This window comes from Lipotes vexillifer, unplaced genomic scaffold, assembly GCF_000442215.2.
Source record: "Lipotes vexillifer unplaced genomic scaffold, Lipotes_vexillifer_v1.1 scaffold717, whole genome shotgun sequence".
NCBI lineage: Eukaryota > Metazoa > Chordata > Mammalia > Artiodactyla > Lipotidae > Lipotes > Lipotes vexillifer.
In genome coordinates, this window is record NW_006798707.1 from 1372437 (window position 1) to 1387075 (window position 14639).

The following is a 14639-nucleotide window of genomic DNA, read 5'->3' on the forward strand; positions in this document are numbered from 1 at the left end:
TTCCTGCCAGAGGGACAATCCCAGGCTACTGAGACTGAGATGACCTCCTTGCCCCCTCCCCTCAACTCACGCTCAGAACCAAGAGGCCCTGACTGAACATAGATCCTTAAAACACTGAAAGATGCAAATATATGATCATGACGGAAAAATGTGGAGGACGGGAGAGAGGACTAGGATGGATATAACTAATAGCCTGAACTAGGTTCAGCGGTCACCAGCAGGAAACCTCAGGGAAGGCCAGAGCTGCTAGCCAAAAGCACCTTCCAGGCAACATGACCAGAAAATAAGTTGCCCAGAAAAACCCAAATATCCAAAGTAACAACCACCAACTTCTTGTTCTCTCTCTAGGAGACAGACTCTGAAAGGCCAGAACTAGATCTGTTTGTTATAATGTCAACAAAGGAAGAGGTTGAGAGGGCTAATGGTACCCGTGTTGGTGGAGATAATGAATTTTAAAAAAGCTTAGACTGCAGTTGGGGGGTGATGTCAAAATAGGAGACAGAAAAGAGTAGAAAGCTATGCACGGCGACCAACCAGACCCTCTCTACAACTTCAACGTCTATCTGTCCCCACTGGGCCCTTACCTCGCTGTCTTCCTCCTCCTCCTCTGCCTCATCTGACTCATCCTCACTGTCCTCAAAGAACTTGGACTTAGCAACTCGAGGCAGCTTGTCAGAGGATGAAGAGCAGGAAGGCCCAGCCTCACCAGTGGGAGTGCCAGGCTCCCCACCTTGGCCTGCCTCAGTCCCACATTCCGAGTTGGAGGAAAGGCCCGTGTGAGCCTTGGCTGTGGGGCCGTTTTCCTCTGAAGAAGTTTCCCTAGATGGGTCCCCAGGTCCTGCCTCCCCATTGAGGCCCTGGGACCCTGGTTCCTCGCCTGTCCCAGCTCCAGATTTGCTGTGGGGAGCACCCTTGTGACAGTTCTGCCCGTAGCGTGTCAGCAGCTCTTCAATAGTCATGGTAGCCTCTTCATGCAGCAGTGCAGCCTCCTCATTGTCCACTGCAGGGGAGAGGCTAAATCAGCACCCCATGCCAGACTCTTCATGGAATCAGTCCCTTACTACCTCCACAGCGCTTGCAACCTGAGTTCCAACCTCCCCACCACCTCCCACTCCTAAGGCTCCTCTCACACTTATCAAATCTCAGAAGAACAGCCCTTTGCTCCCTTTTCCTCAAGTAACATCAGCCTCCAGAGACTTCCTTTGGTCTTTGTCTTGCACTCCCTTCTTAGTCAAAGGAATACTAGTTACTATATGTGTTCCCTATCACCTCTCATTTTTATTGGTAAGTAGGAAACCCTAATCTGGCTGAGGACCCAGGAAGTCCACAATGCTACTAGTCCATGCCTAGGGCTCAGGCTTAATGACTGGCTGCTATGGCTAAAGGCAGATCCAGTCTTAAAAAAAAGATCACATAAACATTAAAATGAACCAGAAAGACCCAATCGCAATGACAAAAGATGATGTATATAAAAATGCTTACAACTACAACACTATGAACTCAACAAAGGTTAATCCTCTCTCTCCTTTTCATAATCACCTGTAGTACAGGAGATTCTTTAATATGAGGATTTCCCAGGTCCCTAGGAAGCCATCTTTCAGAACTGACACACAACTAGTATGTATTAAAGAGCAGTTCTTTAATATGCCGATTTCCTCTCAAACAAAAGATGCCACACTCACCATCATCTTCATCAGCTACTTTTTCTTTTTCATCCTCATCCTCAGTGGGTCGCCCTGCAATCTGCGCCAGCTCCTTAATGACTTCCTCAGTGGTCAGTTTGGCATCGATAGCCAGGAAGGCGTCTTCCAAAGCCTGAATATAATCAAACTAGTATGAGGCAAGTGTAGGAAGAAGTACACGGGTACAAGATGAACTGCCTATACACAAGCCTGGGCACGAGGATGAGATGCAAATTAGAGTGTGATCCACCAAGCTGTGAGACACTCACAGACAAATAAAAAACAGTTTAGAGACTTAGGAATCAATAAGGTAGCTCTAAAAAGGATCAAGTGGGAATAAGCTCATTTTAGATACAGAATTCTTTAAGAAATACAGTAAGAAGAAGCTGGGTGGCAATGAAAAAGGAAAAGCCAAGGGCTGGAAAAAAAGGGAAAGTCTGCAGAAATGGAGAATGAACAGTGTGGGAAGACAGACCTTCTGTAGCTTGCCTTCTTTGTAGGCCTTCTGATCTTTGATGATATCAGGAAGATATTTGGCACAGTACAAGGCAACTTCCTCCCCTAGAACAAAGGTAAAGTCACCCAGAGCATAGCTTCACACACATAGAAAGTGATATAATATCAGCACACCATTCTAGAGTGAATCCCAAGGATTGAGGAGATGAATATCTTAGCACAACTGAAACCTATTTAAAAGACAGTGTTTTGGGCTTCCCTGGTGGCGCAGTGGTTGAGAGTTCGCCTGCCGATGCAGGGGACACGGGTTCGTGCCCCAGTCCGGGAAGATCCCACATGCCGTGGAGCGGCTGGGTCCGTGAGCCATGGCCGCTGAGCCTGCGTGTCTGGAGCCTGTGCTCCGCAACGGGAGAGGCCACAACAGTGAGAGGCCCGCGTACCGCAAAAAAAAAAAAAAGACAGTGTTTTGGGAAGTTCTGACCAAGAAAATGGATTTCACCATAACCTCTCTCAGGGCTATATTAATATATCCCATGTCTTTTCTTGCCTGTATACTTAGTTTTCAGTGAAAAAGAGATAAATGCTAATGTAGGAAGAGGCTTCTTGGATTGAAACAAGGCCTGGTGAGATGAAGAACCAATACACTATCCTCCTGGGAAGGACGAATAGCAGAATAGAGAAAAACAGCACTAGGCAGGAAATTATATCTGAAGACCAGAACCCTGGAAAGTAAAAGAACAAAGGACCTGGAAGTGGGGTCCTAGAATGTTACCATATGATCTGCTAAAGTTACCTCCATGTCCATCGTAGACAGAAAACATAGCTGTCTCACTGTCCAGCTCAGGAATACAGTTGTGAGCATCCTAGGAAAAAGAGCATAATCAGCATTTATTAAGGTCAAAGGGTATTCTTCCTTGTGCACCTCAGGTCATTAAGGATTGCCTTCACACCTTAATCTCATTAACCCTTCCCTGGCTGACCTACATGGCCTAGAAATAAGAAAGGAAGATGGGCTGATAAATAAGAATAGTACACAGGAGGGAGAAAGGAAGGGAGGGGGAGAAAGGAAGGGAAGGAGGGAGGGAAGAAGGGAAAATGTTTCACGGAGTACAAATTCTTGAGTGTGGGTCAGTTCATTCCAGAGCAGATTAGAGAAGAAAGCCTCTGTACTATGGCAGCCCAGCTGTTGTTCCCTTGTCCACCTAACAATCAAGGCTCAGTAAATGAGAGCTCAAGGAGAAACACTAGCCAAGAAGGGGAAAGAGATGAATCAGGTCACTACCTCTGCAGTCTAGCAGCCTCAGCCTAGGAGATCTCAGTCCAGATGGCAGAATGTTTGGCTGTTGGAACTCTAGACCTGACCCTTTTGGATTTGTGGCAACTATGGGAAGAACCAGAATAAAGGATCTTCAAAGTCACTTCCAGACCCATTCTATGAATCAGTGAACTTAGAGGAAGAAAATGTTAGGGAAGATAGCAAAAAGCAACCTGAGGGCATTACCGACCTAAGAAGTTTCTAGGAGAATCCTAAGACAGCCTGAGTGAAAGCACTAGAAATTGGTAAAGCTACATACACTTCATACTCCCCACCCCCCAAAAACCACCATCTAAACAAATTACTCCCCTTTTCTCTTAAAGTTTAACTCATTTAAGAAGTTACCCGCAAGGCTAGGCGGAGGATATATTTACAAAAGAATATCTTTCCAACAAATAGTTATTAAACTACACTGTGTGTAGTACTTGTTAACTGGAATTTACAATGCCCCATTAAATCAGCCGTCCCATCTCCTATCCCCAGCTGGAACTGAGATACCATTTAACTCTGAAGGCACAGCACACCTGAAGAGAAATTTGCAATGGTCCTGCTACACAAACATTTTATTTGGGAGGCTGGCCTTGATCAAATTCTTCTATTCATAAAACTGCCACCCAAACTAACATTACTGGCTAAGCCAAAGTTCAGGCAAGACTGTCAGACCTAGATAAAAGGGTACCGCCGCTTACCCTGCCCCATCTTGGAAAACAACCCAACCTTCCTTTCAGGTATTCTCTACAGACAAAAAGGATATAATTAGCTATTTACTTTTTTTTTTTTTTTTTGTGGTACGCGGGCCTCTCACTGATGTGGCCTCTCCCGTTGCGGAGCACAGGCTCCGGACGCACAGGCTCAGCAGCCATGGCTCATGGGCCCAGCCGCTCCGCGGCACGTGGGATCTTCCCGGACCGGGGCACGAACCCGTGTCCCCTTCATCGGCAGGCGGACTCTCAACCACTGCGCCACCAGGGAAGCCCCTAGCTATTTACTTTGATTAGTTAGTAAAGTTAATAGTTCTCCTTTGTCTTTCAGGTATTAGTATTTAAAAATTTCTAATTATATTGATAGTCAGGAGACCTGAGTGTAGTAGTTCTGTTGTCACTAAAATAAGACTATTCCTTCATTATACAAGTCTAGAATATAAAACTTAGGAGGCTTCCCTGGTGGCACAGTAGCTGAGAATCCGCCTGCCAAGGCAGGGGACACGGGTTTGATCCCTGGGCCGGGAAGATCCCACATGCCGTGGAGCAACTAAGCCTGTGCACCACAACTACTGAAGCCCACACACCTAGAGACCGTGCTCTGCAACGAGAAGCCACCGCAATGAGAAGCCCGCGCACCGCAACTATAGAGAGCCCACATGCAGCAAAGAAGACCCAACTCAGCCAAAAGTAAATTTAAAAAAAACAAAATAAGGGGCTCCCATGGTGGCGCAGTGGTTGAGAGTCTGCCTGCCAATGCAGGGGACAGGGGTTTGAGCCCTGGTCTGGGAGAATCCCACATGCCGCGGAGCAACTGGGCCCGTGAGCCACAACTACTGAGCCTGCGCGTCTGGAGCCTGTGCTCCGCAACAAGAGAGGCCGCGACAGTGAGAGGCCCGTGCACCACGATGAAGAGTGGCCCCCGCTCGCCGCAACTTGAGAAAGCCCTCGCACAGAAATGAAGACCCAACACAGCCAAAAATAAATAAATTAATTAATTAAAAAAAAAAAAAAAAAACTTAGGGTTTTAAAGTAGGGAAGGAGAGCACTGAAAAGGAGCTACTCTTTCTTGTATTTCCCTCTGATTGTCTCCAGGAGAAAGTGCCCCAGAAGCTAATGGGCGTCCACAGAAGGCCTCTGATGGCTTATCTATGGTCATTGACACAACTGCCTCTTAGCCTTATCCCCAGGATCTAGAAGAACACCACACACCGAAGGTCATCTTCTTCCTCTCTCCCTCCTCCAACTGCTCTACCACCAGCCACACTGACCTCCCATCCCTGTAGACCAGGGTTTCTCTTACTGGGCCTTCCTCTCCTATCACCAACATCTTAGCACTTTCTTGACTTTTATGATTGTCTTTTACCACAGCATCCTCTACAGTGGTTCTCAGACTTCAATGTGCCCAAGAATTCATTTGTTCATTCATTCATTCATCAAATATCTGAGTATCCATTATGTGCTAGTATGTGTTCTGGGTGCTCAGGATATATCAGTGAACAAAATAAAGACCCACACTTCATAAAACACATATTCTAGTGAGGGATATAGACAACAAACACAATAAATAGGTAAATCATATAGAATGATAGCATAATTCACATAGAAAGATGGTAATGCTATGAAATAAAGAAAAAGTGAGAAGGGATGGGTTGGATGACAAAAGCAGTGAGAGAATCGGCATGGGACACAGTATAGCACAGGTATACCAAACCCATAAGAAACTGTACCTCAGCCATCACTACCTTGGTCATGCTGTGAGTGTCTGATTAGTTTCAGCAAAACAGTTGTGTCACATTTATGTTGATTTTAATTCTGTTGATTTTGTAGTTTGGTTTGTTGGCATGTAATTTATGTCCAGTTCTATGTTTGTACACATATAAGTAACATTACATTAAAATCATTTTAGTGAATATTGGAAATCCACAAATATTGCTTTCCTTAAAAAAAACAAAACACAAACAAAAAAAAATCCATGGAAGATCTCCAAGATATTTTGTTAAATAAAACAAAGTACATAATGATATATTTAGTAAGCTGCTTTCTGTATAGGAGGGAGCATAGGAATAGACATTTGCCTTCTCATACTTTAATACTACAAGGACACACAGAAAACTAATAAAAGTAAACTGTGGGAGGGCATGAGGGTGCAGACAGACTGATGGGAGCAAGACTTAACCATGGGAATGTTTAGCTTTTTCAAAAGTAAATGAAATGTCTTTTTAAAAAGACTCAATATATGCTAAAATTTGAGAGGCTGGTCCAACTAATTTCACTTTTTTGGTAGATGAGAGAGGAGTACTCTTCCTGTCCACTGCTTCCCAGTGGAACAAGAGAATCAACTGGTCTTTCTCTGTCCTGCAACGTACTCTAAATCACAGCTGCATCATCTTTTTTTAAAAATAGATCTTTATTGGAGTATAATTGCTTCACAATACTGTGTTAAGTTTCTGTTGCACAACAAAGTGAATCAGCCATATGCACACACATGTCCCCATATCCCCTCTCTCTTGCATCTCCCTCCCATCCTCCCTATCCCACCCCTCTAGGTCATCGCAAAGCACGAAGCCAATCCCCCTGTGCTATGCTGCTGCTTCCCACCAGCCAACTATTTTACATTCGGTAGTGTATATATGTCGATGCTACTCTCACTTAGCCCCAGCTTCCCCCTCCCACCCCATGTTCCCAAGTCCATCCTCTATGTCTACCTCTTTATTCCTGCCCTGTAACTAGGTTCATCAGTACCGTTTTTTTGTTTTGTTTTGTTTTGTTTTAGATTCCATATATATGCATTAGCATACGGTATTTGTTTTTCTCTTTCTGACTTACTTCACTCTGTAAGACAGACTCTAGATCCATCCACCTCACTACAAATAACTCAATTTCGTTTCTTTTTATGGCTGAGTAATATTCCATTGTAAATATGTGTCACATCTTCTTTATTCATCTGTTGATGGACATTTAGGTTGGTGTACTATCTCTTTTGAACCCACCTCTATTTAAAAAACTCTTTTTGACTTCTCATCTGTTCCTCACAAGATCATGTGACTTTGAAGCAGATCTAGCAACAGTGAACACAGGAAAAAATATTTAACCTCAATAGTAATCAAAGAAATTAACATTAAAAAAACAAGGAATTATCCTTTTGTGCAAATTAGAATGATGAAAAAGATGAATAGTATCCAGTAATAATAAGAGTGAAGATAAAAACACATTCTCATGTACTCTGATCAAAGAGGAATATAAATTACTAGTTTTCCTGGAGGGCAGTTTGGTAATATGTACCACAATGTGCATGTCTTTTGATCTAGTAATTTGACTTCTAAAAGTTTATTTTATGGGACTACTGACACAAGGAAACAAAGATAGGAAGAATGTTCATTACAGCATTACTTATAATAAAAAACAATTATAACCATCTAAATTTCCATGGATAGATTAGATTACAAACAGTACATCCCTCCAATGGAATATATGCAGCTGTCAGAAATGATCAATATGTATTCATTTAGAAATTAGTTCACAATATATTGTGATAAAAAGCAAAAAATTAGGTATCTATACGTTAGAAGTCTATAAGATCACACATCAAACTTAGTGGAGGGTGAAATCTGAGTAATAATTATATCCTACTTTTCAAGATTTTTATTTTTATACAATTAGCCATATCGTTCCATTCTGAATAGTGACCACAACAAAAGAAACCTATGATTGTCCTTAAGCTGCCAAGCTACCATATACTGTGTGATCTCTGGTCAGCCATCTATTGGTGTGCCTCAATTTTACCCTCTATAGTATGGAATAAGAATATCTACATTACTCATATCATCACAGGACTATCATGATGATGATGTAAAACTTCTTTGTAAACTGGAACATAATATATAAGTATATATATTCTGCTCTGAAATTCAGTACCTGGTTCACATTTGTCTTCTCTATCCTTTTTCTCAAAGAGGAATGCCCACAATAAAGACTCATCTTATGCCTTGAGGTCTCAGTTCCTAGAACCACTCCACATTACCTTCTCCTCAACTTCTTGGTGAGGTTTTGGATCTATATCACTTGGAACTGCTCTACCTTCTCTAAGCACTTCAATTTCCCCCTTATATCTTCAATCATAGCTTCTCTGTCTGTCTCTGTCCTTTCCTGAGTCAGAGCTAAGTACTGCATATTTCAACTCTGTCTCTTAGCAATCTAGAAAAACTCATCCAACCTTGTATAACCCGACCAAATGCTTTCTTCACACTTGAATCAGAGCCACTAAGTATCACTAGTCATAAAATGTCATGAAATCATGTTGATTGTGGTGACTACTTCCATTTAGCACTTTTTTCTCTATTCTGCATTGACTCTTAAATATATTAACCACAGTCAGTCACAAACCTTTCCCACATTATTCAAGCTCTCAATGTTATTTTCCTTTCACTCACAGCAGATGAGCTAACCTCTTACTTTACTTAGATCAAGGTCTTATTTCAAGATCTACCTCACCTTCCCTATTCTAACTCAAAATTTCTGCATAGTTGTATCTAACATCTCCTTCACTTCTACCTCAGAAGCAATATTTCTCCTCTATCTTTTTTTAAATAAATTTATTTATTTATTTTTGGCTACGTTAGGTCTTTGTTGCTGTGCACAGGCTTTCTTCAATTGTGTCGAGTGGGCTTCTCACTGCGGTGGCTTGCTGCGGAGCACTGGCTCTGTGTGTGCAGGCTTCAGTAGCTGTGGCACGTGGGCTCAGTAGTTGTGGCTCACGAGCTCTAGAGTGCAGGATCAGTAGTTGTGGCACACGGGCTTAGCTGCTCTGCGGCATGTGGGATCTTCCCGGCTCGGGGTTTGACCCTGTGTCCCCTGCATTGGCAGGCAGGTTCTTAACCACTGCGCCACCAGGGAAGTCCCTCTCCTCTCTTTCTAGATTAACATTTCCTCTTAAAATCAAACCCTTCTCCTTCAAGATCATACTTCATGAAGCAGGCAATCACTATAACAGCAATCCAAATAGCAATTTTGCAGGCTTCACTCTCCCCAACGGCTGTATGTAATTAAATAGTACAAACCATGTCAGCTTTCTCAAAAGTTCTCTTGGGTTCTGTGAAGAACTGTAGTTCTATACCTCCAATTGCCTGTTTCTGCAGAATATCCCTTCTCCACCTCAAGCTTAATATATGTAAACAGGAACTTAGCAGTCTCCAAAAAAATCAGAGCTTCCCCTACATGTCTTATTTCTGTCAATGGAATCTTAACTCTCCTAGCAACACCTAATATCAGTCCTCCTTGACTTCCTGGCTGTCTTCCACCAACGATTACTGAGTCCTGCTGACTTTTCCCTCATAACTGTGATCCTGGATTACTTTATTCTTAATGGTATTTTAACTCCTCTCCTGTCTCTACTCTCTGCCCCCTGTAATTCAGCCTACATACATCCAGCTGCCAGATTAACCTCCCTAATATAACATTTTATTGCTAGGCCCTTCAATGGACTCTACTGCATTAGATTAATTCCATACAAGTTACTGGCAATTTAAGGCACTCAGCAATCATTCCTATCCATCTCCATAACCTAACCTCTTTAACTCATACCATTCCCCAAAAGAAACTACTCTTGGCACTCTTGATACTGAACACCCTACCCCAGCAAAGTAGTAAGCATGCCTGCTTCAGTCTTTCCTCCTATCCTTTCATCTAATACTTGTCTTCTCCCACTTTCCTCCTCCCCATTTGTTACCATTATACTCTTTCCTAAAGGTCCAGTTAGTCTCACCACCTCCAAGAGATCTTTCTTCATCACACCAATACTCTGTGATCATTCCCCACCTGAACTCTTTTAATATTTATTGCTTCTACCAATAATTTGGCATTCAGCATATGCTATCTTGTATTGTTATCCAACATTCCATAGGGGAAAAGGGAGTCCTAGGTCCAAAACAGCATGAAAACAGACTGTCTTAAATTTCTTTACAGCGCTGGGGCCTAACAGTATGTTCTGTAACACAGCAGGATGTTTGCTTATGATGGTGAGTTCCCAGCTGCCTCAGAACAAATATCTTAGGAATACCTCCTCCTTCATTTACTACCCAAAACCTAAAGTTGTATCATAAAACAATAACCACTGAGATGGTATGAAAGAAATGATGCAGAATACACAGATCACCTGAATGAGGGCTCTTATGTCTTGCTTTACTAAATTATATATCACACAGCCCCTTCTGACCTTCTAGACACCAGTGGATCTGTTATTAATAAAGACCTGGTTATCTTTCCTGATGTCAATTTCCTAAGGTTACAAATACATCCACAAAGGCTCCTGTGTCACTTGATCAATCATTTAGGTTTACGATACTTAAACTTATCTAAATCTTTGCAATTCAAGATAAAACTTTTGAAGGTGGTTGGAAAGGGAACTACATTTTTGGTTTTAAAAAGTCATGTATTACTGTCTGACTTTTAAAATTATATGCATGTATTACCACTGTGCTATAGACTGAATGTTTTGTGTCTCCCTAACATTCCTATGTTGAAACTTCATGGCCAAAGTGATGGTATTTGGAGGTAGGGCCTTTGGGAGGTAATTAAGTCATGAGGGAGGAGCCCTCATGAATGATATTAGCACCCTTATAAAAGACCCCAGAGAGGTCCTCTGCCTTGTGAGGACACAGCTAAAACACAGCCACTATGAACCAAGAAGTGGGCCCTCTCCAGACACCTTGATCTTAAGCTTCCCATTAGGGTCTCAAAGAGATATTTACACACCCATGTTCATAGCAGCTTTGTTCACAAGAGCCAAAAAGTAGAAGAACCCATGTGTTCATCAACAGATGAATGGATAAACAAAATGTGATATATACATACAAAGGAACATCATTAAGCCTTAAAAAGAAAGGAAATTCTGACACATGCTATAACATGGATGAACGTTGAGGACATTATGCTACGTGAAATAAGCCAGTCATAAAGACAAATCTGTCTTTATATGAGGTACCCAGAGTAGTCAAATTCATAGAGACAGAAAGTAGAACAGTGGTTGTCAGGGGCTGGGGGAAGGGGGAATGGGGAGTGGTTTAATGGGTACAGAGTTTCAGTTTTGCAAGATGAAAAGAATTCTGGAGACTGGTTGTACAACAATGTGAATTTACTTAACGCTACTGAACTGTATGTTTTAAATGGTTAAGATGGTAAATTTTATGTTATGTGTATTTTACCAAACAAACAAACTTCCTACAAAGAAAATCCCAGTCTCAGATGGCATCACTGGTGAGTACTACCAAATATTTAAAGACTAATTAATAGCAATTCTTCACAAACTCTTCCAAAATACAGAAGACGGGGTGACACTTCCCAACTCATTCTATGAGGCCAGTATTATCCTGATACCAAAGCCAGACAGACATCACAAGAAAACTATAGACTTAATATCATTAAGATAGTAATACTCATCAATACATCTACAAATTCAGAACAATTCCTATCAAAATCCCAGATGCCTTTTGTACTGAAACTGACAAGCTGATCCTAAAGTTCACATGGAAATACGAGGGACCCAGAAAAGAAGAAACAAGAAAAGGAACAAAGCTGGAAGACTCGTACTTCCCAACTTCAAAACCACAAAGCTATAGTAACCAAGACAGTGTGGTACCATAGATCAATGGAATGGAATTAAGAGTCCAGAAATAAACCCTCATATTTATGGTCAATTGATCTTAAACAATGATGCCAAGATAATTCAGAAAGGGAAAAGAATACGCCTCTTAACAAATGATGGGGACTTCCCTGGTGGTTCAGTAGTTACGAATCTGCCTTCCAATGAAGGGGATGCCGGTTCGATCCCTGGTCAGGGAAATAAGATCCCACATGCCGCGGGGCAACTAAGCCCTGAGCTGCAACACCCTCGCACTCTAGAGCCCATGCGCCACAACTAAAGAGAAGCCCACACGCTGCAATGAAGATCCTGCGTGCCGTAACTAAGACCCGATGCAGCCAAATAAATAAATAAATACCTAAAAAAACAAAAACAAGCGACACTGGGACAAACACATATCCAGATGTAAAAGTTTGAACTTGGACCCCTTCTTTACACCATACACAAAAATTAACTCAAAATGGATCACAGACCTAAATGTAAGAGCCATAACTATAAAACTCTTAACAGATAAACTGGACTTCATCAAAATTAATAACTTTTGTGCTTCAAAGGACACCAACAGGGGCTTCCCTGGCAGTCCAGTGGTTAAGACTCTGCACTTCTACTGCAGGGGAGCACGGGTTCGATCCCTGGTTGGGGAACTAAGATCCCACATGCCCACATGCTGCTCAGCATGGCCAAAAAAAAAAAAAAAAAAGGACAAAGGATCTGAACAGCCATTTCTCCAAGGATACAGAAACGGCCAATAAGCACAAGGAAAAATGCTCAAACATCATTAGCCATCACGGAAATACAAGCAAAACCACAATGAAACATCATTTCACACCCACCAGAATGGCTATAATTGGAGGGAAAAAAAAAGATAACAGGTGTAGGGAGGAGGTAGAGGAACTGACACCCTCATATACTGCTGGTAGAAATGTAAAATGGCGCAACCACTTTGGAAAACAGGCAGTTCCTCAAAATGTTAAACGTGGAGTTACTATATGACCCAGCAATTCTACTCCTAGGAATATACTCAAGAGAAATAAAACTGATTTCCACACAAAAATTTGAACATGAATATTCATAGCACCATTATTCATAAGAGCCAAAAGGTGGAAATCCAAACCACCATCAACTGATGGAGGAATAAACAAAATGTGCATACAATGGAAGATTATTCAGCCATAAAAAGGAATGACGTACTGATTGATTCATGATACAACCTGGATGACCCTTAAAAATGTTGTTTAGGGGCTTCCTGAGCGGTGCAGTGGTTAAGAATCTGCCTGTCAATGCAGAGGACATGGGTTCGAGCCCTGGTCCCGGAAGATCCCACATGCCACGGAGCAACTAAGCCCATGTGCCACAACTACTGAGCCTGTGCTCTAGAGCCTGCGAGCCACAACTATTGAGCCTGCACGCCACAACTACTGAAGCCCGCGTGCCTAGAGTCCGTGCTCCGCAACAAGAGAAGCCACCGCAATGAGAAGCCTGCGCACTGCAATGAAGAGTAGCCCCAGCTCACCGCAACTAGAGAAAGCCGGCACGCAGCAACGAAGACCCAACGCAGCCAAAAATTAATTAATTAATTAATTAATTAATTAAAAAAATATATATATATATAGTTCAGTAAAAAGCAACCAGACATAAAAGGTGACATATTTATATGAAATGTTCAGAATAAACAAATTCATAAGACATAATGTAAATTAGTGGTTGCCAGGCATTAGAGGAGGGGGGATAGGGAGTGACTAATAATGGCTACAAGATTTCTTTTTCGGGTGATTAAAATGTTCTAAAATTAATAGTGGTGATGGCTGCACAACTCTGTGAGTATACTAACTATTGAAATGTACACTTTAAATGGATATGGTACCTGAATTATATCTCGATACAGTTGTTTAAAAAGGGACCTGTATATACATTTTCAAGTACTATGCGTGATTAAAAGTTGACACGCTCCATCTCTGAACTAGACTTGGAGACAGAAAACAACTCCACTGGAATTGGTACTCAGTTTACAGTGTGTCATTAAACATCAGTGATACTTTCAGTTCTAAAGATTTGTGCTTCCAGACAGCACAATTTTAATGGCAGCTAACAGTGGCAAGAACTACTGATCAGATCTGTCAAATTTCTACACTCAAATTCAAGCCCTTACCTCTCAAAGTATAATTCCAAGATGGTAACCCAATAGAGGGTCAGGGGTTCAGAAGCAGTATTAACTGCTAGGGGATTGGGCAGCAGAAATAATGTAAAATATTCTTGAAATCTTGAGAAATAAGTTCTGACTGTAACTTACAGTTGCTTGAAAACTTATAAAGGAATAGTATAGTAGAAAACAATTTCTCTATATTAATGGACATACATTTGATATCATTTCATGCTAATTTTGAATTGTAAAGAATAGGAACTGCATGCTGATCAAAAAGAATGCCCTTTTATGAAAGTTGCTTAACTGTATCCTAGACAAAGGAATTCTGATCTGGTTCAGTAAGTAAAAAGTGCTTTAAGCTACAGATGAGACACTAATCTGAGGTACAAACAATAAATGCTCTTCAGCCTCAGATGCCCTCTCTCAAGTGGAACCCCACAGCATGCTTGTGGTATCTCATTTTATATTTCCCCTATTAATATAATGATTGAAACTGTCATGCATGTATCTTTAAAAACTTTCTGCTCAACATTATCTACATTCAATTCTAGCTGACCCTCTGTGATCACTAATAAGCCAGCTTCTATATGGCAATAAACAGCTAGCCTACTCAAATTTATACTCCAGGTATTAATGCTGCCTTTAAAAGGGACAAAGATTATATATATATATATATATATATATATATATATATATATATATA

At 41.5% G+C, this 14639-nt stretch overlaps 1 protein-coding gene across 1 annotated transcript in view; it reads right to left on the minus strand.

The window, feature by feature from the left end:
- PPM1G (protein phosphatase, Mg2+/Mn2+ dependent 1G) overlaps positions 1-14639 on the minus strand; it is a 20714-nt gene that overhangs the window by 2627 nt on the left and 3448 nt on the right. Inside the window, exons 2-5 of the mRNA XM_007470841.1 lie at positions 2932-3001; positions 2158-2243; positions 1683-1815; positions 585-1000 (exon numbers count right to left, since the gene is read on the minus strand). Coding sequence (XP_007470903.1) covers positions 585-1000; positions 1683-1815; positions 2158-2243; positions 2932-3001 — 705 coding nt within the window. The remainder of the gene's footprint in view (positions 1-584; positions 1001-1682; positions 1816-2157; positions 2244-2931; positions 3002-14639) is intronic.